Consider the following 27,397-nt stretch of genomic DNA (forward strand, 5'->3'; position numbering starts at 1 on the left):
AATGAGAGGAACCTGGGTGGAACCATGAGGCTCCAGGGAGTTGGAGAATTTCAGGTACTTGGGGTCAACAGTCCAGAGCAGTGGAGAGAGTGGAAAAGAGGTGAAGAGATGGGCTCAAGCAGGATGGAATTGGTGGAGAAAAGTGTCAGGGGTACCATGCAAAAGAAGATCAGCCAGAGTGAAAGGAAAGGTGTACAAGACAGTGGTGAGACCAGCGATGCTGTATGGCCTAGAAACTGTTACAATGACAAAAAGACAGGAAGCAGAGCTAGAGGTCGAAGATATGAAGATGCTAAGGTTCGCTTTTGTAGTGACCAGGATGGATAGGATCAGGAATGATTCAATCAGAGGAACATCGCATGTTAGGTGTTTTGAAGAGAAGCCAGACTGAGATGGTTCGGTCATGTACAGAAAAGTGATAGTGAATATATTGGTAGACGGATGCTGAAATTAGAGCTGCCAGGCAGGCAGCCTAGAGGAAGACCAAAGAGTCAATTTATGGACGTAGTGAGAGAGGATATGAAGGCAGTTGGTGTGAGAGAGGAGGATACAGAGAATAGGGTTAGATGGAGAAGGTTGATTCACTGTGGCGACCTCTGAAGGGAAAAGCCAAAAGGAAAAGAGAGCAGTAGCATTAGTAGTAGTAGTTGTCACTCATATTAGTATTAGTATTAGTATTAGTATTAGTATCAGTATTAGTATTAGTATTAGTATTAGTATTAGTATTAGTATTAGTATTAGTATTAGTATTAGTATTAGTATTAGTATTAGTAGTAGTAGTAGTAGTAATAGTAGTATTGCAATAACAATAAAGTTAAATTGGAGAAGGAGAAGAACAAAGGGGCAGCACGCTATGCAGTTATCTTGAGAAGAAAAAACATTGTGAATAAAGAGCATACTTTTTTGGTACTTGTCTGATGAGAACATGTTTTTGTTAAAAATGTTTTTTGGTGAAATTAGTCAGCCATGATGTCTGAGCCATGTTAAATAGCAATTTATTAGTTATCTCAGTTTTGTAGAGATGATCATTATGTTGCATTTTGTGTGTCTTATCGAAGCAAAGCTCATTATGTAAGCACCATCATTAGAGAGAATATCTTATGTACCATTGATTGCTGTGCCACATCGCTGTAATATGAAATCATGAAATGACTCCATTAGATTCTAATATCTCTATTTTGCATTTAGCTTCCATGAACTCAAAGGTTATTCCCCCTTCCTTATCCTTAGATTGTGTCTTTTTGGTATTTTAAACATGTACAAGTCAAAGCACAATCATTTATTGAGGGAATGATGATGCACACATGTATCACGTAAAATGTATTGTACTGATTTGCATTTTTTTTTTCTGTGTCATAACAAAGTTGAACTAACCGTCCAAGTCTGGATCATTACACATACATGTTAGAGCTGAGCTGCCACTGTCTACAGCCATCAAGTGGTTTCTTCCTGCAGACTGGCAACTGGACTCAGCCAGTCTTCTGTCAATCTCCATAGAAGGGGGTGGTCCATCATGGGATAAGGTGTCAAGTAAGAGACAGTTTTTAAGTTTCACAGTCACAGAGCTAAGTTTACCACCAGAGACACGTTATCACAACCGCCTGGACTTGACTGCACCACTATACTTCTGACCTCCTGTCAGACCTGACTACTGCCACCACTGACTTTTCACACAAGTTCCTATTTTGTGTCGTTTTACAAGGGATTCAACTGGGGACCAGGAACAAGTTCTCACAATGCAGTCCTGTGCTAGGTGTGGGTTTGTGGTATACCCAGCTGAGAAGATCAACTGTATTGACCAGGTAACTTTCTTACTTACTGAATTTATTCATTTTCAAAAGGAAAATTTTACAAAATACAATTTTGAACGATTACATTATATTGGTGGGAAGTCTCTATGAATGTTTAACCTTGTATCAGGCACATGAAAATTTCATACATGTAATTTCATACAGACACAACACTAATAATCTTAGTATTTCAGTTTTAAATATCTTTGAGATATTTGTGTATACAGAATACAAGCCATAACCAAGAGTTCAAAGAGATCAAGGTAATCTAAAGAAGTCCAGCATTGAGTACTCAATTTAAAGATTATATTCATCTAAAATGATTTCTATTGTCTCTTTTGATTCATTTGCTCATAACTTTCAATGAGGAAAAAAAAAATGTGATTGTTGTCATTAAGGTCGTTGTCATTGTTCAATGTCTTCTGTTTTAAGGTCCTATTCTGTTTCTTGTAAACTTGCAATTTTATATATATCTTGGTAATTACCTGAGAATTATTTTACAAATCTATAATGTTTTCTGTCCCCAAATGACACACTACAATCAAACTAATATGGCTAAAAGCTAAAAATATGGCATATATTCTATCCTCTATCAGAACTGGCACAAAGCATGCTTTCACTGCGATGTCTGTAAGATGGTGCTGACTGCCAACAACTTTGTCAGCCACAAGAAAAGACCCTACTGCTCTGTGTGAGTCACCACTGTTTCAAATCATTGTTCATTGTAATGAGAAATTTAATTCCGTCAGCAAAGTAAAATTTTTTTCGAATAATTGTGTTTTACTTTTATTAATTTTCTTCCTATTTCACCTCTTCAGACACAATCCAAGGAACAACACATTTACCAGTGTCTATGAAACACCCGTCAACATCAATGCAAAGAAGCAAACCAGTTCATGCCGTGAGGTAAGATGATGTTACACACCAAAATACAACTGCAGCTACATACGTTGAATTGTTTAAGTCTTAACCCCATCCAAAGTGCACTGGTGACATGCTGACATGACTCACTGTCTCTGAATGACGAACCGTTGAGCTGGTCATTCATCTGTTTGTCATGACCCGAGCTACTGAGATTGTTATGTATATGACTGCCTCCATGGAGTTTTTTGATTGACATCATTAGCTTCACATATGAAAAAAAAAGTGTTTTAGATTGATTGATTATGAACTCACATAGACCTGTACTGGTTTCATCTTTTTAACTCAAAGTTTTTTAACTCACAAAATTGCATTGAAAGCAGACTCAAGTTCCAGTTCATGTCAGAAGTTACATGAAAAGCCACTTCATGAGCTCTGTTGACTTTGAAACACCAAAATATTCTGACCACAATAAGATGAAGCATTTACCATCAGGGTACTTGTTAAATAAAAATGATGTCTTTTCAATGAGAGAGAGAGCAAACGGTAAATGGTAGCTCTGAATCTGTGGTGACGGCATTGGTGTGGAATGGAACGTGTGGCTCAGGTTATTTCTGTGCTTGTGACAGAAGAGAGGTAGCCCATTTGCTTGTTTCACTTTATGCTGCAGGCAACTAAAATTATACATCGGGGGGGGGAAACTGGCCCACATCTCTTCCTCTCCTCTGCTCTGCCACCTGGTCTTGTCTGTTTGAGTCTATCTGTGTCTACATGTTCATGCAATGCTTATATTAGCAGTAGGCTAGCAATCTCATCTGCTCCTGCTATTCACCACTGCAGAGCTGCGGAACATAACGTGTTGATATTTGATCTGAGAGCTAACTTCAGAACAAGATGAGTGACACACAGCCTTGTCTGAGTGGACATGCATACAGGCAAAGTCTTGCTTTCTTTCAGTCAAATTTGCTTTTTATTGTTGCCGTTTGAAAGGGTATCTTTAAATTTCAATATTTTTCCTTTGCCTTATAAAGACCTTCAGCAAAATAACTTTCTTTTTTTTTCAACACCTCAACACAGGATCACTTGCCATTTTTCATCACTTGCTAGGCCACTCTATAGTGGCTTAATTTCAAAATCATGACTCTAAATAACAACTCATTTATATTACCCTGCAAATCAATATGTACAATAATAACTTTGATTCTATAATATTATAATAATATAATAATGCCCAACCAGTACTGGAATTGTAGAGCTAATGAGAATGGTAAAGACAAACAAACAAACAAACAAACAAACAAACAAACAAACATATTGCTGATTCTATTTCTGTTTCAAGTACATAAATGCCTCATGTACAATGTACAATATGCATCAAAATTAAATGCATGAATCATGCTTAATAACCCAATTATTGATTAGTGATTTTCCTTTTTTTTCAGCACAGCAAAATAGTTCTTCTTTTTCTTCTATTGGCTTTTCCCTTCAAGGGTCACCACAGTGAATCAGCTCTTTCCATCCAACCCTATTCTCAGCAAAGCAAAATATTTGAAAATCAACATCAGATTGTTCATCGGCATGAGTGACCATCATATTAGCTTCTTCATATTGGCCAACCATAGGCGTTAGACTGCCAGCATGTAGACTATCACTTGTTGATGCTCTAATTCTTAAAGCACATGTCTGCTGTGCGCTCCTGCTAGTGTCTGTTGGTCTTGGCTTTAATGCTTGTCGTCTATGTGCACTTGTAGCTGAAGTATCAGGAAGATGGTGATCACTTTATGTCCACCTTCCACTATGACATGAGATCCATGGAGTTGGAGAAGGCTCGTCTAACCAATCAGATGGCCGGTCAGGTGAGCTCCCAAAAGAGCATCTGGCCTTTCAGCTCTCGAAAAGGGAGCAAAGTTCTTATCATATCTTAGACAAATCCGTTTCAATGGCATGTATTTACTATATTAACTTTTTGCATTGGTGCTTTTAACTCCAAAATGTATACATAAAAATTAATAAATCTGTGCACATGATGATTCCAAACGACTGGGAGTTTTCTTTTTTTTTTTTTTTTAAATCAGTCTTTTAAAAGGCATGATGCAATCAGATCTTTTTCATTGTTCCAACAGGCTTTTCAGTCACAGTCTGAGTTCTCGCAGCAGCAGACATGGTGCTCAGGCATGGTGACCAGCCAGGAGATAGTAACAATGTCTCAGGCCGAACAGAACATTAGCAATGTGAGTGCATTTTTGGAGCCTTTCGTCTGTCTGTTTTGTATAAAAATATGCATTGATCAAAATATACTGGTTGATTATAATTTTGTGATATCCGATTTGTCAGGGGAAATACACAGAGGAGCATGTGCAGTCAAAGGGAAAAGGCAGTTTCCCTGCCTTGATCACGCCAGGATACCAAGCAGTCAAAAAAGCCAACACTTTGGCCAGTAATGTAAGTGACTTGTTTTCCATTATTGTTCTGGGACATAAAATGTGCCTGTAGCTGATGGTACTATGTATTGCTCAGATATTTGCGTCATTTCTTTTCACTCTTTGCAGCTTGAATACAAAAAAGGACATGAGGAGAGACTTTCAAAGTACACCACATTTGTTGACCCACCAGAGGTGCTTCTGGCCAAGAAACAAGGACAAATCATCAGTGATGTAAGTCTTGAAAGAAAGTGGGAGTGTGTAATGATTTATTTATCTTATTAAAAATCTTTTTCCTCTTGTAGTATGCATACACAGAAGATTACGAGCAGCAGAAAGGTAAAGGCAGTTTCCCGGCACATCTCACCCCCGGATACAAGATGTCAAAAAAGGCTACTGAACAGGCCAGTGATGTAAGAACATTATGATATTATTATTTCGATGCAGCCATACACACATACACATTGTTTACGACTTCTGATTATTTGTTTCTAATGGTTTTGATGTCTGATCAGATAAAGTATCGTCAGATGTACGAACAGGAGATTAAAGGGAAAGCCAGCTCTGATGCGGCGTTGACTGAGGCGGCTCACGCCAGAGAGAATGTAGAGAATTACAGCCAGGTAAGAATGCAGGTTGCAGGTTGCAGGTTGTACTCATTAAATAAATCATTATAATTGCTGACCTTTCTGATTTTCTCTACTGAAATACTGACTGTTTGGTTATGCTTTAAAATTCTAACAACATGGGAACAAGACAAGAAAACATGTTTTCGTTTGCAGATTGCATACACTGAAGAGTATGAGCAGCAACGGGGTAAAGGAAGTTTCCCGGCAATGATCACTCCTGGTTATTATCTGGCAAAGAAAGCCCAGGAAAATGCAAGCGATGTGAGTATAAAACTTACTATGAAAAAACATTTTTAAACTAGCCCTCCCCTCAAGTGCATAAAATGTTCTTAAAACTGTCCACAACTGGACATGTGTCATGTGTTGCATTTCAGGCAGTAATTTGATTCTATAGCTGCATGAACTGTTCAAAGTCGCTTTCAGAACAGTATGGAGGGTGGATTGTTTTCCAAATCCTCTACCTGTTTTTTGATTGACAATTAGATGTTGGGTAATAACGTGGAGACCTTCTTATTTTGTCATCCTTTAAACTCTACACTTAGATCAAATTAGACTGTGTGGATGTTTTTGCAGTGACTGTCACACCAGAAAATTCCCAATGGCCAAACTATAGACACTTAAGCCGTCTTCCTCCATTTACAGCTAAAATACAAAAAAGACTTAAACAAGATGAAGGGCACATCGCATTTCCACAGCCTGACGTCAGAAGACAACCTGACCTTGAAGAATGCCCGAAAAATTAACAAGCTTGTCAGTGAGGTGAGGTCATCATCCAACAAGTTTGTCTACACTTTGTCCTTGGTTTTCTTTTGAAATGAAAAGCTACTGAAATTATCTTCTCAAAAGAAAGTTTTGCATTACCGGAATTTTCAAAACATCAAAATGTGCAACTACTGCAAAGTATGTGCGTGTGAGTGGAGGTATTTGGTATTTGCATGTTGGTATTTGCGTGCTTGGGAGCTGGAAATAATGGGCATAGTATGTCAGTGTCCAGCAGACATGGAGTGACCAAACCACCATGCTGGGCATCTCTGACATGCCTGTCCAGAAGGGTTGCAGCTTACCTTCAAGGCCATGAGACGGCCCCTCAAACTTAAGCTTCCATAAATTCATACTGGTGTATACTCTTGAGAATGTATGCTGAACCTCAGCAAAATGACATATCCATTAGTTATCTGCATGTTTCACAAATCTTTCTTGTTACAGATTAAAAATAGTTCTTGTGCTTCTTTTACTTAACCAAAGTTCAAAGATTACATTTCCTTCTGTAAGGCTGATACGTTAGATGGTGTTTCACTGTCATACTTGAATTCCGAATAGCTTATCTAAGATTGATTAAATGTTTGTCCCTGTCTCTTGACCAATCAAGTGTCAGCTATGATCAGTGGTTTGGTGCTTTATATTTAGCATAGCACAGAAGAAAGGTATGCACTTTGTTGACACGTAGGATGATTTCCACCTGTCCAGAGACAGGGAAGGGGTAGTAATGCTGGACTTAAAGAAATGAGCTATTGAAATGGTGCTTTTTAACAGGTGGAGTATAAAAAGGACTTGGAGAACACCAAAGGTCATAGCATCAATTTCTGTGAGACGCCACAGTTTCAAAATGCTGCAAAAGTTGCAAAGTTCACAAGTGATGTAAGTATGACCAACCTTCATAGATAATATCAACATATATTTATGCCAATTACTTCTCACCACTTCTCATAGTATGGTGGTAAAACATTATATGTAACTTTTTGAAAACTTTTTCTTGCTGTTACGTTGACAAATGTAAACAGTGTTGACATTATAAACATTCAAAATGTGATTTTTTTTCCCCATTTACTGTATTCTTGAAGAACAAGTACAAAGAGAAATACACCAGTGATATGAAAGGCCACTATGAAGACTCTGGAATTGATAAAAAGACCATGCATGCTATGAAAGCCAGGAAGCTGGCAAGTAATGTAAGCAATCTTTGGACTTCTTTGTGACATATGAGATTTTTTTAAATTTTCTTGAAACAAACTCGTCTTAAGTTTTGTTTAAATCTGATTAATGCTACCTTACTATATACAAAATACAATATTCATACAAATATTGATAGTTAAATTGTGATAGTTATCATACATGTAGAAACTATTATTTCCATTTATATTTTATTATGACGATGATAAAATCTTAAGAAAAGTGGAATTGTATGCTAGCTAGCCTATCCTTACTTTTATAATACTCTTGTAAATTCCAGATCGCCTATAAACAGAGTCATGAACAAGACCAGGGTGAATACAACTATCAAGCCACTCTCACGCCAGGCTACCAAAGTCAAAAGAAACTGGACCCGCTAAAAGATGTGGGTCCTCTCAAATTTGTAATACATGAGAACAAACAACAAGGCTGTATTCATTTTTTTTGTTTCACTGACCTTTTTGGTTCTGTTAAAATAATTTACTTTGTGACTGCAGAAGAACTACAGGCAACATATTGACCAAGTCAAGTATAGTCCAGTGACGAATACACCAGAGATTATCCTGGCCAAGAAAAATGCTCAGCTGATCAGTAATGTAAGTGAAAAGACCAAATACAATCTCCATGATCAACAATAAGGAATTGGTTCAACCAGCATGCCTCACATATATGCAGCAATTAAGAGGACGGGTTTGACTTGACTGGTGACGTGCTTTACTTTAATTATTATATGTTTCAGCTTAATTACAAAGCAGGCTATGAAAAGACAAAACATCAGTACACACTTTCCCAAGATCTGCCTGAGCTCAAAAAGGCCAAAGACAATGCTGCTTTGTGCAGTGATGTAAGTCAAATGTGATGAGTGTTTCATTCATAAATCCAAATTTCCACAGTAACAATGTTCAACTATACCACCTTGTGCCTCCAGATTAAGTATAAGGAGGAGTGGGAGAAAATCAAGTCAAAAGCTTGTGACATTGGTGTAGACAACCTCAGTGTCAAAGCAGCCAAGGCTTCTAGAGACCTCGCCAGTGATGTAAGCGTACATATTTTCTTTGTCATTGATAAATTACAGTCTAATGAGGCTTTGTTGGTTTTTGTTACACATAGTAACTAACAAAGCAAATGAAGCAAGTCTGATTTGGTTTTCAGATTAAATACAAAGAATCCTACATGAAGAACAAGGAAACGGCAGTGGGAGTCAACATGAGTGATTCCAAGACTTTGCACTCTCTTCAAGTTGCCAAGATATGCAGTGACGTAAGTCATCCCCTATGTATGCATCAGGAAATAAAATTATTGCCAGACTAAACAGGCCCCACAAATACATATCTATATGTTGTTCTTTCTAAGCTCCTCCTGTTCTCATAATATCAGATTGAGTACAAGAAGCGCTCCAAGGAGAACCAGGCACAATATAGCCTTCCAATGGACATGATCAACCTGAGTCACGCCAAAAAGGCCCAAGCCCTTGCAAGTGATCTGGAATACCGCACGAGGCTCCATGAATACACCGTCATGCCTGATGACATTAAGGTTCAGCAGGCTAAAAAGGCATATTCCCTTCAAAGTGAGGTATGAGAATGGACCAGTTTGACATAATATTAATGCTACAGTCAAAGATTTGTTTTTCCAGTTATTCTATCAACCACACGAAACCAAGGAAATTAAAATTTAATAAATGCATATGGTACATACAGAGTACAAGGGAATAAACAAATCAGTACTCTGTAAAGGGGGAAATATATGTACTGTAATTTTCAACATCAGTTGGAAAGAAGAGGATCTAAAAATATACTCATAAGTGGCTGATGGTTATTAAAATTGAATTAGATCAGATTGCATTTGATAAGATTGTCCTTTTTTGAGGTCAGTATAATGGATTTCAAATAAGAGAAATAGAAACAATAAAACTAAATAAAACTACAGTTACAGTGTTACTGACATTGAAACATTTATAGCAGATCAGAAATAATTGTGATCAAAGAAAAAAATGCAAATTGTCATCCTGGTGAGTCATTTCCACCCTATTCATTTGCACATTTTAATAAAAGGGATGATTCCTCTGTGCTACAGAACAAGTATCGTTCAGACCTGAATTGGATGAAGGGCGTAGGCTGGGAAGCAGAGGGCTGTCTCAACATTGCTCAAGCGAAGAAAGCTGGAGAACTCCTGAGTGATGTTGGCATTCATGTATTTTTGTCCTCATGTTTTAGTAGACTAAGCTGAGATGCAGTGTTTTTCACAGACACTGTGCTATTTACTCTCCCCGCAGACCAAATACCGACAAAAGGCAGACAGCATCAGGTTCACCCAGGTGGCAGACAATCTCTCTATCAAACACGCCAAGAAATGCCAGGAGCTGCAGAGTGATGTGAGATATTTGTTTTTTAGCTGCAGTCATTCAAACAAATATAAATAGGTTGGGCCGTTGGACTGATACTACTGTTTGTCTTTTGTTTCTCAGTTGGTATACAGAGCAAACATAGAGAACATGATACACCAGTACACTATGACAAAGGATGAACCTCTTTTCAGACAAGCAAAGGCTAATGCTGACCTGCTTAGTGGGGTAAGCACTTTTTACAGCCGGAGATATTTTTACTGTTTGAGTAAACTGATCCTAAATCTATAAATAATAATGTAATGCTCATGGACCACCTTAGGGCTCATGCAGCAAGGACATTAACTTTGTTGCATTTCATGCAGTTTGTACAGTTGTCAAATAAATCATTCAAGTTCTTAAACTACAGAGATCTTGGTAGTTGAGCAGCATAGTTTATTTACATTTGTAAATATCATTTTACAAATATGTAATCATATCCTGATAGCTGGGCATGTAACTTTAAGGTCTCTTCTCATTGATTTTACTGGTAAATCCTTGACCCTGTTTGCACAATTTACTATACAATGGAGTTCCCATGAAGTCCAAAGCAAGTCAGCAGAGGAAACTGAAGAGAATAGCAAAGAAAAAATTGTCAGACCAATTCCCTGCAAAATTTTGTTTGGTGAGAGCTGCCATACACCCGTATCAATCACTTTATCCCTCATGGCTTGTCATCTCTGCTTATTTTTCTAGAAAGTGTACAAGAGCAGTTGGGAGAAACAGAGGGAAAAAGGCTTTGAAATGCGTTTGGACTCACTTTCTATACTCGAAGCCAAAGCTAAGCGAGACCTGGCCAGTGATGTGAGTTATTCTATAACTTTGTGGTATATTCGTTTTGAAAGATTGTGTATGCCACGGAAATGCCGTCAAGAAAGGATGATGTCTTATAACATCCATATTGAACTTGTCTCTTTTTCCACTGCAGGTCAAGTACAGGTCACAGTATGAAAAAAACAAAGGGAAAGTGATCGGTATTAAGTCAGTGAGCGATGACTCTCAGATGGCTCACTCTGCTCTTGCCACCAAACTACAGAGTGGCCACAACTACAAAAAGGACTATGAGGACACAAAGACAAAATTCAAGTGAGTTTTACCTTTATGTACTGTATGTAGGGCGATCTGGCCATAGATCATGTGTCCTTTTGAGATGAAATTGCTGTCTCTTTACGAAATCAATGTTCTCCCTAGTGTTTCTCTGGATATGCTGACTATCAGCCATGCCAAGAAGGCACAAGACCTGGCAACAGATACCACTTACAGAACTTTCCTCCATGAGTACACCACCTTGCCAACAGACATGAATGTAGCCTGGGCAAAGAAGGCGTACGGACAGCAGAGTGATGTGAGTCACATGGACGGAGCCTCAAGGAACAAGTTGTTTCATGTTGAAGTGATTTTGAAACAAATGTGCAAATGTATTTCATTCAAGAGAATTGTATCCCTTGTGTGTCTTCAGAAAAAGTACAGATCTGATCTGAACTGGATGAAGGGTGTTGGCTGGGAGGCTGCTAAATCTCTGGATGTCCAGCAGGCAAAGAAAGCAGGAGATCTCATCAGTGAGGTGAGATCTGCGGTTCAAAATGCACTTTTGCCAAAGACAAGAGGAACTTTGTATCTGATAGTGCAACTCATGGCAACAAACATAGAAATTAATGAGTTTCAGCACCTCATTAACATTTCATAAATGTTTCATAATTATGCCGGGACAATGAAATTTCAACAAATGCCGTCTAAAATTAACCGCACTTATGAGCTATGAATAGTTATAGAGACGTGCACACAATTAACACAAAGGACATGAGAAAGTGATGATCGTGTTTAACATCTGACTTGAAGTCCCATGTCTGGTTAAGAATTCAGGTCAGAGTATATTTTAAGGGTGAGGACCCGATCCTGGACCTAAAAAACAGGCTCAAGTATGAGCCTATTTAACAACTTATATCACATTTCTTCAGGAAAGAGCACAACTGTGGATGGAATTGGTTTTCAGATCTTTAAAAGCTGTGAAGCCTCTCTGTTACGGTCAGGTGTCATGTCTAAAGTGCTTAAGTGTCGTCTCCTGATGTTTTTATTAGGCATTTCAGAAATGGGGCCCTTCATTTGTGACGTAACGTTAACATATCTTTCTTTCAAGTGTGGCCGCTCCATAAGTTCATATTTTGATCTTTGCTTTCACTGACTGGAAGTCTATCTATCTATCTATCTATCTATCTATCTATCTATCTATCTATCTATCTATCTATCTATCTATCTATCTATCTATCTATCTATCTATCTATCTATCTAGCTGTAGAAGAAAGTGATATTGTGGTGCCCTCTACTGCCTATTAGATGGACATGCACACTGTATGTTATTGTTTTATTTAGTTGTAGAAGTTTTTTTTATAAATTTAGGTTGTTTTCTTCTGCATTTTCTTCTCCAGAAAAAATACCGTCAGGATGTGAGTGCTCTGAAGTTTACAAGTGTTGAAGACACACCAGAGATGACACAGGCCAAACTCAGCAACAAACTGGCCATTGATGTAAGTCAAACTTTTCACAGATTAAAAACTTAGAAGATAAGGTATCACATTGGAAGTCTTGATTGATACAATATATGTTTTTTTGGCTTTGCAGAGGTTGTACAGGGAGAAAGGTGAAAACATGAAGCACAAGTATACCCTGAGCGAGGAGCTGCCCGAGTTCGTTCAGGCCAAGATGAACGCCATGAACATCAGTGAGGTACAACCTAGTTTAAAAGACCGCACGCTTATCTGACAGATAATAATTGTAACTAAAATAACACATCTGCCATGTGCCCTTTAGAGCCGTTACAAGGAATCATGGACAAAGATTCGAGATGGTGGATACAAGTTGAGATTGGATGCGATTCCCTTCCAGTCTGCCAAAGCATCTGCAGAGATCCTCAGTGATGTAAGATGATTATCCAGTCTTTTTCAATTGTATGTTGTTTCATCTGTAAAATCCTGACACTTAAGTGTTCTGTCATTTTAGCAAAAATATAGAGAAGAATTTGAGAAGACAAAAGGAAAGATGATTGGACTGAAAGCGCTGCAAGATGACTTGAACATCGCCCATTCAGTTTATGCCAACAGGCTTCAAAGCAATGTGGGTTCCTCTCTAAGTGAGACTCAATTTACAAAAAAACACTGCGCATTTTTTTAACTGTTTTTTTTTACATTTCTGCAAAGATTAAGTACAAGAAGGACTCTGAAAAGGAGCTCTCAAAGTTCCACCTCCCAATGGACATGATGGAGGTAGCCCATGCCAAAAAAGCTCAGTCGCTGGTCAGTGATCAGGACTACAGACTCACCCTGCATCAGTACACCTCACTGCCTGATGACATCAATCTCCAGGCAGCCAAGAGGGCTTATGCACTGCAGAGTGAGGTAAGACAAATCAGGGGATTCTATTCTATTATTACCCATCCTGCCAAATCTGGAACCATACAATCATAAAATATACTTCATTTTGTATGATTTTTGTTATTATTTGTATTGTATGTCTTTTTGCCATGAACATGAAAGCTTTAGTTAAAGTTTGACAAATTCAGATGCTACTCATAATGGGTAGTAGGGAAAATGTTTATATTAATTTCTATTCATTTACATTTGTCACATTTTTATTTGTTTTCTCTACAGAAAGTATATCGCTCTGACCTGAACTATTTGCGTGGTGCAGCGTGGATAGCAACCGGAGCTCTGCAGATTGAAGGCTCCAAGAGGGCCACCAACCTCATAAGTGATGTAAGATAAAATTATTTTCTTTTCATTATATAACCCTAGTTTCTGTCTCGCATCCTATTGAGCTTTGTCCTGAGTGATGACATGACATCAGACAGTAAATGTTGGCCAAATTACATGCCATTAGCTTTTAAAGACACCAAGCTGGAATTCAAACATTGTGCTGGATTTTTGAGGGAAGACAAAACTTTAGTTTCCTGGGAAGCTACTAACCTTCACTTTCATGTTTTCATTATAACAGAAAAAGTATCGTCAGCAGCCATACAGCTTCAAGCACACGTCCGTGGCCGATTCCCCAGACATCATCCATGCCAAATTCAGTGGCCAGATTACAAATGAAGTGAGATTTATCTGTTTCTGCTCGAGTTTCCTTCAGCCGGATTTAGATTGTTGGCTCAGTCAAGTTTTCCTCCTCTTCTTCTGATAACAAGTATATAATAATCATGTTTTATCACTCTCCCAGCGTTTGTACAAAGAAAAGGGAGTGAATGATCAGCACAACTACACCATGACGGCAGAGAGGCCAGAGATCACTCAAGCAAAGACCAACGCGGCGAACTTTAGTGAGGTAGTATTTGCATATGTGGCAAACTGAAATTATTATATTTTGGTGGTTAAATATCTTTTCTTTTTCTTTTTTTTTTGCTTCAGATCAAGTATAGAGAGTCCTGGCATACTCTGCGAGCTCAGGGCTACAAACTCACAATGCAGGACATCCCCTTCCAGGCAGCCAAGAGCTCCACAGGCATCGCCAGTGATGTAAGATATTTGAAAGACATTAAACTTCAGAAACACGAACAATTTCATGTTACATACTTGAAGAAAATGACGCAACACATTAACAAAAATTCTTACCTTAAATTATGATCATTTAAAAAGCATCATTCAGACAACTGAACAAGAAATAGAATAGAAATAGATAATAATCAAGCCATTTCAGGCGACAACTACAAAAACAGGGATGACAACATGGCGCAGTCATCAGTACCTCCACCTCACAACAAGAAAGTTCCTTGTTTGATTCTGACAGGGGCCTTTCTCCGTGGAGTTTGAATGCTATCCCTGCATCTGTGTGTGTCTCCTCTGGGTTCTTCGGTTCAAAAACAGATGAATTGGATTAAGGTTCATTGGAAACCCTAAATTCCCCAAACCTGTCAATCAGAGGGAAATAATAAATGGTTGCATCTCTCCATATGTGGCCCTGTGATCGACCGGCCACTATTTCAGGGGGGTATCCCATTTTCCGTCCAACGACAGCCTCCCTGTGACCCTGAGTTCAGGAAAGTTAATAAATGAATGGATTACAAAACAGTAGAATGATAGAGTTAAGCACGTTACGACAAATAATTTAAAAAGACTGAATTTCACCTGTTCACTGACAAAAAGAGGTTTCTAAGTTTCTCTGATATTTCATTTCTTGTTCTAGTTTTGATATTTCTAATCATTAAAAAAGGGAGATACTGAAAATCACCCCAGGACAGGGGTTTGATCCCCAGCCCATTTAGTCCATATCTTAATTGAACAGTGGGATTATTTGATAGGAGCAATATTTTATGCTGAATTACAGTATTATTATAATCTCTCTCTCTCTCTCTCTCTCTCTCTCTCTCTCTCTCTCTCTCTCTCTCTCTCTCTCTCTCTCGCTCTCTCTCTCTCTCTCTCTCTTTCTCTCTCGCCCTTTGTAAATCTTTCTCTCTGTCTCTCTTTCTCCTTCTAGTACAAATACAAACACAACCACCTCTTGGACAAAGGGAAGCACATCGGTGTCAAAAGCGTCTTGGACGACCCACATCTATTGCACTGCCTGCAGGCGGGTCGGCTGGCCAGTGACCAGGAGTACAAGAAGGAAGCGCTGACAGCCAGCGGGCAATACCACCTGACCCCAGACATGATACATTTAGTGACAGCCAAGAATGCTCAGGCTCTCGCCAGTGAGCAGGACTACAGGAGGAGGCTGCACGAGTACACTGTGCTTCCAGATGATATGAAAGTCAAGTGGGCCAAGAAGGCCTATGACCTACAGAGTGAGGTGAGGCACTGGGATAGTTGGGGGAATTTCTTCAACACACAGTCTGAGGTTGTGAAATTGATGGATTTTGTTTACTTACATGTGCTTGCAGAAATTGTACAAGTCGGACCTCAATTTTATGAAAGGAGTGGCCTGGGATGGCGCAGGTGCTCCCCAGCTGGAGCTGGCCAAAAAGGCTGGACAACTCATTAGTGATGTCAGTGTAAAACAGCAAAATGTGTTGACTATTACATATGAACACACACATTCTGGATTCGCCCTCCACCCTCAAAAGAAAAAAATACTTGACACTATTGTATTATTTTTTGAATTTCTCATTTCATGTTCCTTCATGGACAGTTGAATGTATTGACCAATAGAGAATAACTTCTATTTTATATGATAAACCAAAATGTAATTTGAAATACTGGGCTTTAAGGAACTGATGGAATTCATTTCTGAAGTAAAGATTGCCTTATCTCTAAAAGGGGATCAAATGCACTGAAACGGCTCCATAAAATATATCAAGGGTCAATAATCAATTCTGTGTATTTGTCTCTATATGTATATGTATAAATTAACTGACAGCATATATGTCAATTAATGTCCCAGCAATGTTCATAACTCACAGTGAAAATGTATTTACTCCTAACTCCTGCAGAAGAAGTATCGTCAGCTGCCTGACAGCCTGAAGTTCACCTCAGTGACAGACTCCCCTGACATTGTTCACGCTAAGATGAGCTATCAGCAATGCAGTGAGGTAGCTGACCAGACAAGCAAAGCTAAGAAACAATTCAAATTATCTCTTATTTCCATAACCTTACACCCCTTTTGTCTTTCCTGTCCAGAGGCTTTACAAATCAGGGAAGAATGATGACATGCATAAGTATACCTTACATCCAGATGATCCAGACTTTGTCAGAGCCAAGATTAATGCCCAGCAGATAAGTGATGTAAGAGGCACCACAATTACCCAAAACAGAAACTTAAAGATTTGAAGATGTGGCATTCTGATATTTTTTTAACTCACCTCACAGAAAGTCTACAAAGCATCCGGGGAGCAGGTGAAGACATCAGGCTATGACTTGAGGCTTGATGCCATTCCCTTCAGAACCGCCAAGGCGTCCAGAGACATCGCAAGTGATGTGAGTTAATGATCAAGATTCACTGGAAAAACATGAGCCAGGAAGAATTAAGCTAAATCCTCATTCTGTTTCCAAACGAAAGTTTGGATATTTTATTCATTTTCCTCTCATTAGCTCAGAAATTTGTGCTGCACCAAGAGAAAAGTGTAACTACAGCAGAATAGAATATCCAAAGTTATTCTATTTCGACAGAGCATCCAGAATCAAGAATTCATTTTAATATGAGATACTTCACTTCTGGGTGGAGAGGAGATGACTTTATTGCAATTACTTCCTCAGTAGGCGCTATAAAAAATATTAACCTTCATAGAGATAACTTAGTACTTTACATTTATTGCATTTAAACATGCACAAGATGGAGAGTGAACTTCTAAGACCTTAGTCTTTCAGGATATCACAATAAAATGTACAGTTGGTATAAAAATTTAGCCTTGTAATATATATTAAATAAAAAATTGGGTTTACAATTTTATCATACCACACTCCCTACCTTCAACAGTTCCACTATAAGGAATCCCATCTGAAGGAGAAAGGCCAGCAAGTGGGGCTGCGCTGTGTGGAGGACGACCCCAAAATGGTGCACTCTCTGGCAGCCAGCAAGCTCCAGAGCAACCTGGAATATAAACAACAGGCCAAGCAGGAGCGCTCTCATTATAAAATCCACGCTGACCAGCCAGAGTTCCTGCTGGCCAAAAAGAGCCAGGCTCAGGCCAGTGACAATGCCTACCGCCGCAAGCTCCACGACTACACCTGTGACCCCGAGCAGCTCAATATGAAGCATGCAAAGCAGGCCTACAAGCTCCAGAGTGATGTAAGTCGGGCCTTTTTGGTAAAATACCCCACCGAAGATCACGCTGAATGTTTCCTTTTACCCCGGCATTATACTTTTACATCTGTTTGTACTAATGAGGGTAAATCCAAGTAATGCAATTGTATGGTATAATGGTCAATTAAATTATAATTGATCTTTTATTAATCCCCGTGGGGAAATTCGTTCTCCGCAATTAACCCATCATGGATGAACCATGAGCACTAGGCTGCTGCCCACCAGGGCAGTCAGGGGTTCAGTGTCTTGCTCAACAACACTTCGACACGCTAAGAGGAGCCGGGAATCCGGCCAGGAATGTTTGGTTCCAAAGACGATTGCTCTGCCTCCTGCGCCACGCCACCCCTAAATTTAAACTACTATGTTATTTAGTCATTTGCTGTTTTAAGATATAAAGGCTTTTACATTTACTGTACATCTGAGTAGCAAGTTTTACAATTTCAATATTAAAAAGGGTATGAATCTCAGTATTTGGGAGCATTACATAATTGTGCATTACATAGTCAGACGAAGCTACCAATTAAGTAAAAATGAAAAAAATGAATGCTGTTAGTAGTGCAACCTGTTGTAAATTGTTGCTATCGTCTCTGTAGGTGAAGTACAAGTCAGACCTGAACTGGATCAGGGGGGTGGGCTGGACACCCCCTGGTTCCCACAAAGTAGAACTGGCCCGTCGGGCTGCAGAGCTGGGGCTAGCTGAGGGAGTTAGCACGGAGGAGGCCATCGCAAAGTACCAGCACATGATGATGGTGAGTGAACATCAAAGATGAAAACAATGATGCTTTAAATTTGATGAAATATAACCATTAAGTTCTCCGTCTGTCAGTTGCACCAACAGCAGCAGATGGAGAAGATGCAGCAGCAGCAGCAGCAGCAGCAGCGGGAGCAGCAAACTTCAGAGCATGTGGAGACCAGTGAGGAGGTTGAACAAGGTGTCAACATGGATGCCATGGAGGTCCTTCATGTCAAGAGGAAGACAATGCAGACTGTGCAGAAGAAGACCAGCAGCACAACCACTACCACCTCATTCAGGTCCATGGAGAAGAAGTCCAGCAGTTCTTCCTCTTCCTCAGCTGCTGCCATCCAGAGCACAGTCTTGACATCTAAGTCGAGCACAAATGCTGCTGTAGAGCAGGCGTAGATTAGAGGAGTTCGATTGATGATAGTTTAGAAAACTTGTCATTATGCCCTCTGAGATGAATTATGTTATATATTTATGGGATTGACTGTATGAGACACCGTGTCTGTAGAATTGAGTTGAATTTAATAATATTAATAAGGGGGAAAAGCATGTTGAATAAAGACGGGATTTGTTATGTTTGTCAAAGGACTGTAAAATGGTAGTGAACAGTAAGGAAGTCAGCAGGAAATTTTATCTTTAAAAATGATGCGATCTCCCTGTTTAATCAGTGATTTTAAATGTTCCTGGCTAATGTTTTAGAACACCTCGATCAGGACGGTACATATGGAATGGGAAGTAGTTGGGTCAAGAGTTCGGAGACCAGAGAGCTGGACCACAGACAATGAAACAAGGATTTTAGAGAGCAGAGGAATTTTTACTTGTTTTTTTTTAATCCGTATCGAAGAAATACTAGAAATTCACATGAACAAAGCACAGACAACCACTTTATGTAACTATGCGTATATGCAGTTGTACTACAAGGTTTGATGGTCAGCACATTGAGCTAGACTCAGAGACAATGACATGATCAGTGATCTGTATTTCGTCTGGCAGGATCAGCCTTTTTAACTCAAAGCTGGGCTGGGAGTAAATGCTTGGTATTGTTGCTGGTATAATAAACTGTTTTTCAAGGCAATCTGGCTCACGCTTTATTTCAAAACTGTTCAGTTGATCTTGCGTCTTATCCAGTCGATAAATGTTTGAACATTGGCGTAGACCCCGGGCTTGTTCTTTTGACCGCAGCCATCACCCCAGCTCACCACGCCAGTGATGTAGTGTCTGCCATCCTCCTCGCAAACCAACGGACCCCCAGAGTCTCCCTGCAGAGATGAAGAGTTTAAACCTACTCTCAGTTTGTTGCTTTCTCATTCGCAAATATTTTCATCGTCACACAGCTGGGTTTCCCTTTTCTTTGTTCATCACAGAAAAGCTAACACAGAGTGCTTTCAGCTACCACAGCACTGATTGACAACAAAACCCTGAAGACCCAAGTTGTGTTGCAGCTGTAACTGCTAGTGAATAGAAACACTTATATCAGGTAACAACATAAAACCAAACCATCTTACATCCTTGTATAAACATCAGTTTCAGAGCGCTTCCACATAGTCTTTATATACACACCTGACAGGAGTCAATGCCGCCCTGCAGGGTCCCGGCACAGAGCATACTCTCGTCCAGCACTGGGCCGTAGACATGGGGAGCTTTGCATCGCTCTTGAGCAATTAGGAAAACACGAGCATTCAACAGCTGGCTGCTGTATCTTTCTAAATGAGAGGTGGTGAGAGAAGAAGTTAGTTAGATGAAGAGAGACTTGGAGAAAGTCACCCAAATTCTGCGTTTATGTGAGTGAGTGGGAATTACGTGTTTCAGTCGCTCCCCATCCAGAGATCAAACACTCCTTTCCGGGGGGGAAGATCTGGTCTGGGAGACACACGGCCTTCACAAAGCGTGTTTCCTTGGCACAGTACGGGCTGTCCATAACTTTGAGTTTCAGTAGAGCTACACAGGGAATGGATAGGAAATGGCAATGATGTTTCTTTTTTTTTTAATTCTAAATTTATTTTTCAAATCATCAGATTAAGATTTACTGTCCAGCAGTTGCAAAAGGGTGAGATCCTTTGGCATAACCCCTCCTCACACTGTACATAACCTTTTGTTTAAAAGGTTCTGAAATACTTCTCAACTTTATACATTTTTGCTCATTCGAGATTTTCAGGAACTTTTGGGATGTGAGGTATTGTCTCATCATTTGCATACAATTTTGTGATTTTTAAATTATTTGCGGTATTTATTCATTATTTACTTTATTTCTGTGTGTTGCTCTGCATATTTTTAGACTTTAAGGTTATCCAAGACTGGGAAATTTTGCAATGTCACTGATGTGACATTTAAATATATCTAATGTGCCTTTAAATATACAGGCTGACAGAAGAGTTCATGTGCTTCCTTTCTGCCCTTGTCCAATTGATTTCTATCAAAATACCGTCGGTATTTAAAAGATCCGGGCATTTTATAAATCAGCCGATGCCCAAGTTGCCTGATGCACTTGGGCACTTAATCAAATCTTGAAATGGATCGATCTTGAACAAATTATTAAAAAGAAAGATCTTTGTCTAAAACGGACAAACCAATGTCATTGTAAACAGCAGAGGGTGTTGGTCTGTAGTTCTCATGGACGATGGTTTCTACTACAGGGATGGTCTGGTCCATCGCCTCCTGTTTGTCAATGTTAACTCCTCCCAAAACCACCTGAATTTCCTCCTTAGGCTCACTGGAAAAACACAAAGCACGTTAGCTTTTGCAGAAGAAGAATGAAGAGAGGGTGAGTCTGGACAACAGCACTTACACACAGTGGGCAGCGGTGAGGACCCAGCAAGAGTTGAGCAGGATACCGCCGCACTTGTGGCTGAATACAAATGAGGAGCCTTTGGGTCTGACCTGCAGTGAAACTTGCCACGGGTGGGCGCCAGGGAAAGACTTGGCACCCCCAAAGATTCTGCTGGTGCGAGAAGGCAGGGATATCCCACATTCTGAGAAGGGGCCTGAGCTGGGCTGTATTGTTGGTGGAGAGGGATCTGCAGAAGATATGAGAAGGTGATATGCTGTGTTTTGTTGTGTGTGTATGTGTGTGTGTGTGTGTGTGTGTGCGTGTCCGCGCATGTTCATGTCTTTACCCCCAGAACATTTCCTCACGTTGCAGTAGTCCCACTCTAGTTTGCCTCGTTTTTTAACAAAACACCATGGCTTATCATCCCCATCAGGATTCCTAAAATCCAAAATAAGGATAAAGATGCAATAACTTTGAGAGTAAAGCTCAGTTAAGCCAGAGAGACCACTTAAGAATGAGTTTTAATTTACCTATTTATAGTGCTTTTCTGTTTGCTTAATCTTTTATGTTCAAAATTAGAAGATGAAATACAGTGTTGATTTATTCATTCATTTATTCATTCATTTATTCTCTCAGCACTCTCATTCCCTCTCATGTCCTCGCTGTTAAACGTAAGCCCTTTATTTTTTTCTCCTCCTCTAAAGATAAATTGGATCTTTATATTCCTATGCTAATCAATTGTCCCTTATCTTTCTCCTATTTTTTTGAAACATGATCCTGTAACTATTTATATTAAATTTGAGTAGTGTTTAATGGTTGTTTTGCAATTAGAAAAGAGTTTTCTTTCTGCATGGTTATCTCAAACCCAAGAAAGTAAACTTTTTGTACTTTTATCTGACTTTATACATACTTCATATAAATTAATGTTAAAATTACTAGGTTACCCAAGAGAGAACTGAATACTGATATAGTACGCAACGTCACAGATGTGAGCAGGGACGAGCCACATACCTGCAGTGATTGTTGTATTCCAGTCCGTCGAAATCAGAATACAATAGGAAAGGATCTTCTCCGTTGAGCAGAATGAAATTGGAATTCCAATCCAGACATTCCTCGTGTTCTTCTGTCATGCTAACAGTACCTCTGTACTTGTCTCCATTTCCCTGATAGCAGTCATCAGGAGCTACATGGATTATATAGCAATAAATGAGGCGAGCTCAGTGGTTGATCATAAAATATAATATCAGGGAGAATTATAATTTTATACTATAACAAGGATTTAGCATAATGCAGCCTCAGGGCAGCACTGGCCGGTGTCTCCCCCGAGCCAGTCCCAAGCCCGGATAAATACAGAGGGTTGCGTCAGGAAGGGCATCCGGCATAAAACTTTTGCAAAAACCAAATATGCAAATCAATCATAACAACCAGATCAAACCAGATCGGTCGAGGCCCGGGTTAACAACGACCACCATTGGTACCAATGACCTACAGGGAGCCAATGGAAACTGGGCTACTGTAGGTCAAAGAAGGAGAGGAGGAAGGTGTGTTGGGAGGCAGATAGAGAAGAGGAAAGGCAAGAGTCCGTGACTGACAGTAGGGAACTGAAGTTGTACTATCATGGTACTGAAAAGAAGAGAAATGGAGTTGGAGTTATCTTGAAGGAGGAGTTTGTTCGAAACGTTCAGGAGGTGAAAAGAATGTCAGATAGCCTTATGAGTCTGAAATTGGAAATTGAAGGTATGATGCTCACCATCGTTAGTGGCTATGCCCAACAGGTGTGATGTGAGTTTGAGGACAAGACGAAGTTCTGGAATGAGCTAGATGAAGTGATGCAGAATATCTCCAGATAGAGAGTGGTAATTGGTGCAGACTTCAATTGGCATCTTGGTGCAGGCAATAAAGGGGATGAAGAAGTGATGGGCAAATTTGGTATACAGGATAGGAATGCAGAGGGACAGATGGTGGTAGATTTTGCAAAATGGATGGAAATCGCTATAGTGAACATTTTTTTCCAGAAAAGACAGGAACATAGGGTTGCTTATAAGAGTGGAGGTGGGAGCAGTCAGGTAGACTACTTCTTGTATAGACGAGGTTACCTGAAAGAGATCAGTGACTGCAAAGTGGTTATAGGTGAGAGCGAAGCCAGACAGCATAGGACGGTGGTTTGTAGGATGACTCTGGTGACAAGGGAGATCAAGAGGGCAAAGGCAGAGCAGAGGACAAAGTAGTGGAAGCTGAAAAGGGAGGACTTTTGTATGGTGTTCAGGGAGGAGTTCAGAAAGGCTCTGGGAGAGCTTCCAGATGACTGGACAACTCTTATGTGATCAGGGAGACAAGTAGGAGAGTACTTGGTGTACCATCTGGGAGGAAAGTGGATAAGGGGACTTGGTGGTGGAAGGAGGAAGTGAAGGAGTATATACAGAGAAAGCGGTTCGCAAAAAAGAAGTGGGACATTGAGAGGACTGAAGAGAACAGACAGGAGTACAGTAAGATAAAACGTAAGGTAAAGATGGAGGTAGCAAAGGCAAAACAAAGGGCGTGCGAGGATTTGTATGCTCAGTTGGACAGTAAGGAGGGAGAGAATGATCTAAACGGGGTGGTGAAACAGAGAGATAACGGTGGAAAGGATGTACAACAGGTCCAGGTGATTAAGGATAGAGAGGGAAATGAATTGACAGATACTCAAAGAGTGATGGAAAGATGGAAAGAGTACTTTGAAGAGCTGACAAATGTGGAAAATGAAAGAGAGGCAGGGTATAAGGAGTGACTATTGTAGACCACGAAGTAGCACAAATTAGTAAAAGTGAAGTGAGGAAGGCATTGAAGAGGATTAAGAGTGGAAAGGCAGTTGATCCTGATGATATACCTGTGGAGGTGTGGAAGTGTCTAGGAGAGGCAGCTGTAGAGTTTCTGACTAGTGTATTCAACCGGATCTTAGAGAGTGTGAAGATGCCTGAAGAAAGGAGACAAAGTGTGATGGTGCCCGTTTTTAATAATTAGGGGGATGTGCAGAATCGTGGCAACTATAGAGGGATAAAGTTGATGAGCCATACAATAAAGTTATGGGAAAGAGTAGGCTTTGTGCCTTGAAAGAGTACTACAGATGCAGTATTTGCTTTGAGAACAGTAACAGAGAAGTACACAGAGAAGGTCAGAGGGAGCTGCATTGTGTTTTTGTAGACCTAGAAAAAGCATATGACACGCATATAAGGAAATCTAGAATGGCAGAGAAGTATATTAGATTGGTGCAGGATGTGTATGCTAGCTGTGAGACAGTGGTGTGTGTGGTGCAGGTGTAACAGAGATGTTCAAGATGGAGGTGGGACTCCATCAGGGATCAGCTCTGAGCCTCTACTTGTTTGCAGTAGTGATGGACAGGCTGACAGATGAGGTTAGACAGGAATCTCTGGGGACCATGATGTTTGCAGATGACATTGTGATCTGCAGTACGAGCAGTGAACAGGTTAAGGAACATCTGGAGAGGTGGAGGTATGCGCTGGTAAGGAGAGGAATGAAAGTTAGTCGCAGCAAAACAGAGGATATGTGTGTGAATGAGAGGAACCCGGGTGGAACGGTGAGGCTACAGGGAGTGAAGATCAAGAACCTGGAGGATTTCAGGTACTTGGGGTCAACAGTCCAGAGCAACCGAGGGTGTGGAAAAGAGGTGAATAGACGGGTTCAAGCAGGTTGGGATGAGTGGAGAAAAGTGTCAGGGGTACTATGTGATAGAAGACTATAAGTCTATCAGACTATCAGTCAGAATAAAAGGAAAGGTGTACAAGACAGTAGTGAGACCAGCGACGCTGTCTAGCATAAAAACAGTTCCAATGACAAAAAGACAGGAGGCAGAGCTAGAGGTCGCAGATAAATCTATCAGAGGGACGCCTCTGATAGACAGGATACAGAGAATAGGGTTAGATGGAGAAGGTTGCTTCACTGTGACGATCCCTGAAGGGAATAGCTGAAAGGTGAAAAAAAACGAGGGTTTAGCATCTGACTGCATGACAATGAAAGATTCTTATGGGTTTTGAAACAAGCAAAGCAAACAGAAACTTCAGTGATTATCTTAGATCTGTGTACCTGTTTGACAGAACCTCCCTGTGTATCCAGTGGGGCAGAGACAATGGAGGCGGCGGTTTGATGAGAGGCAAGAGCCTCCGTTCTGGCATGGATTGGGTTGACATGGAGAAGCTGGACCTGTTAAATACAAGATACACAAAAAATCAGTGTGACAGTGAAGAAACAGTTTGCAGTGCCACCTCATGACAAAAAGGTCCCCGGTTCGATTCTGACAGGTGACTTTTCTTTGTAGGGTTTGCATTTTCTCTCCATGACTTTATCGGTTTCTTCCAGGTTCACAAGTTTCCACCTATGGCCCAAAAGCAACATTAGAGACTCCTTAAATGCCCAGACATGTGAATGGGAGCATACAGCAGGTGTGAAAGGATACAAAAGCAGCATTTATAATACAATACTTATTTGTGCTAGAGCGCATAGAAATGATTCTAATTCAAGGGAAATAATAACAGAGCCTCGGAGCTTCCTTAGCACACATTTAATGCTGTCATTTAATGGCTTGAGTTTTCTTGAGGAAAAAAAATAGGTTGTGGGGTGCACTTACGTGACCTGCAGTCAGGGCCCTGGAAGGGAGGTCGGCATTTGCACTCGTAAAACGGGGGCTTCTTTAGATTGACGACACAGTCACCACGACCACATCTGATGTTCTCGCAAACATTTTTCACTGAAAATGAAAAATGAGCATTCACAACAAACGGTAGTGGAAAATGGAAATTCATGTTCAGTCAATTCAGTTCAAAATTGGTATCACTATTGCCTCAATTTTTTTTTTTTTTGATGGACGCGAACCTTTTTGGCACCTCTTTCCAATGTAGGGCTCAGGACATAAACAGGTATATTCAGATCTGGATTGACTCTGACATGAGCCACCATTGAAGCAAGGGTCTGGATCACAGGCACCTAAAACAAGCCAAAAAAATATGACTTGGAGATTTTTCATAATAAAGAATAAGAAGTAAACATGGTCATGTGGATTTACTGGAATGGTCCAAAAGGGAAAACAGCCAGTCTGTTAGGTCTGAAAACACGTGAGGGGCATCGGTTGTGTAGTCGTCACCATAATCAATATCTGGAATGGCAAGAGAGTTTGAACACACACTCACACACACACACAAAGATATTTATCACACTTAATCCTCTACAGTTTAAGCTGAGTTACAAAAATATCCTCTAAAATTGGAAAATACTTTTGAAAAAAAAAATCTCTGACAACGAAATGTAATAATTAGTTTCTCAAACTGACTTGAAAGGGCTCATTACTACCCTTATGTTAAGATGATGAAGAAAATAAGCAAAAAGAAATTGAATGAATAAAATAACTAATAAAATAATTTTGAAGCTGCCACTATTCAGTAACAATGAGGTTGTATTACTCGTCTGGATGACGGATTGTATGTTTTTGCAAATAAAAAATTGGGATTGAGTTAAAACAGGACAGCTATTAGAATAATGGGCAGTCAACCCCCTAATTCCCCACCACACAGAAAAGAATGTTACAAAGAATAGCAGTGAACAGTATGAAAGCTACGTGTTTCACCACATCAGCCAACTGTGGATCCTTACACATGTAATCCATCTGAAACCAAAAATGACACATCAGCGAATGTCAAAGCGTTTTTCATTGACCTTTAATTATCTGTTAAAATATGAATGAAAAGAGTTACTTACATGGCCCTGGCCGCAGTAACACATAGCACTCAGACATACCAAGAGGAACAGTGTGGCCGACATGGTGTCGATCTCAGCTCAGACTATTGACCAGAATCAACCTTTGAGGCATTTGTAGCTCCAAATGTTCTGCTCAAACTTTCGCTCTTTGTCAATCTTTAGCCAGCTTGATTGATTCTGAGGGACTTTGTATGTTTTAGCCCTTGCTTCTGCAGCAGGTTTGGATTTATTTAACCTCATTCAACCTATTTACCTATACAACTACATTTTATCTTTGAGTGCAAACTCATGACATGTACAGTCGGGCAAAAAAGTATTAAGTCGGCCACCCATTGTGCAAGTTCTCCCACTTAAAAAGATGAGAGAGGCCTGTAACATTCATCAT

The 27,397-nt window shown here is 39.9% G+C and overlaps 2 protein-coding genes across 4 annotated transcripts; one reads left to right on the forward strand and one right to left on the reverse strand.

The window, feature by feature from the left end:
- Positions 1–1,573: 1,573 nt before the first annotated feature.
- nrap (nebulin-related anchoring protein) lies at positions 1,574–19,575 on the forward strand. 3 transcript variants are annotated; one of them, XM_086140074.1, is made up of 43 exons: positions 1,574–1,802; positions 2,387–2,481; positions 2,609–2,696; positions 4,403–4,507; positions 4,775–4,882; positions 4,986–5,093; positions 5,201–5,305; positions 5,377–5,484; positions 5,587–5,694; positions 5,854–5,961; positions 6,343–6,459; positions 7,234–7,338; positions 7,542–7,649; positions 7,931–8,035; positions 8,148–8,246; positions 8,390–8,494; positions 8,579–8,686; positions 8,803–8,910; positions 9,028–9,225; positions 9,727–9,831; positions 9,926–10,024; positions 10,118–10,222; positions 10,730–10,837; positions 10,962–11,119; positions 11,225–11,378; positions 11,493–11,597; positions 12,460–12,558; positions 12,653–12,757; positions 12,842–12,949; positions 13,031–13,144; positions 13,228–13,425; positions 13,678–13,782; positions 14,021–14,119; positions 14,243–14,347; positions 14,431–14,538; positions 15,497–15,808; positions 15,900–16,004; positions 16,449–16,547; positions 16,636–16,740; positions 16,825–16,932; positions 17,432–17,743; positions 18,352–18,507; positions 18,585–19,575. In XM_086140074.1, exons 1-43 carry the CDS (start codon positions 1,737–1,739, stop codon positions 18,897–18,899), a joined length of 5,439 nt encoding a protein of 1,812 aa, XP_085996200.1. In that variant the 5' UTR covers positions 1,574–1,736; the 3' UTR covers positions 18,900–19,575. The 3 variants fall into 3 exon arrangements, with proteins under 3 accessions (XP_085996200.1, XP_085996201.1, XP_085996202.1); XM_086140075.1 differs by having other exon boundaries at positions 18,597–19,575; XM_086140076.1 differs by lacking the exon at positions 4,403–4,507.
- Positions 19,294–27,094, reverse strand: habp2 (hyaluronan binding protein 2). The gene is made up of 13 exons (XM_086140077.1): positions 27,013–27,094; positions 26,908–26,920; positions 26,324–26,413; positions 26,134–26,244; positions 25,889–26,008; positions 25,348–25,464; positions 22,279–22,450; positions 21,614–21,705; positions 21,286–21,514; positions 21,068–21,210; positions 20,301–20,438; positions 20,061–20,203; positions 19,294–19,759 (listed from the first exon to the last, which is right to left on the reverse strand). Exons 1-13 carry the CDS (start codon positions 27,073–27,075, stop codon positions 19,604–19,606), a joined length of 1,587 nt encoding a protein of 528 aa, XP_085996203.1. The 5' UTR covers positions 27,076–27,094; the 3' UTR covers positions 19,294–19,603.
- Between the last annotated feature and the right edge of the window lie 303 nt (positions 27,095–27,397).

Source organism: Fistularia commersonii, chromosome 32 (genome assembly GCF_037954325.1).
Source record: "Fistularia commersonii isolate RoL2024-O1a breed Wild chromosome 32, RoL_Fcom_v1.0, whole genome shotgun sequence".
NCBI lineage: Eukaryota > Metazoa > Chordata > Actinopteri > Syngnathiformes > Fistulariidae > Fistularia > Fistularia commersonii.

Excerpts from the sequence above, each read along its gene's own strand:
- nrap (XM_086140074.1), top strand. The coding sequence starts at position 1,737 with ATGCAGTCCTGTGCTAGGTGTGGGTTTGTGGTATACCCAGCTGAGAAG. Across the intron at positions 11,120-11,224 it reads GACACAAAGACAAAATTCAA|TGTTTCTCTGGATATGCTGA; the intron begins GTGAGTTTTACC and ends TGTTCTCCCTAG. Across the intron at positions 16,005-16,448 it reads CTGGACAACTCATTAGTGAT|AAGAAGTATCGTCAGCTGCC; the intron begins GTCAGTGTAAAA and ends TAACTCCTGCAG.
- habp2 (XM_086140077.1), bottom strand. The coding sequence starts at position 27,075 with ATGTCGGCCACACTGTTCCTCTTGGTATGTCTGAGTGCTATGTGTTAC. Across the intron at positions 26,009-26,133 it reads TGGAAAGAGGTGCCAAAAAG|TGAAAAATGTTTGCGAGAAC; the intron begins GTTCGCGTCCAT and ends TTTCATTTTCAG. Across the intron at positions 20,204-20,300 it reads ATGGGGAGCGACTGAAACAC|AAAGATACAGCAGCCAGCTG; the intron begins GTAATTCCCACT and ends CCTCTCATTTAG.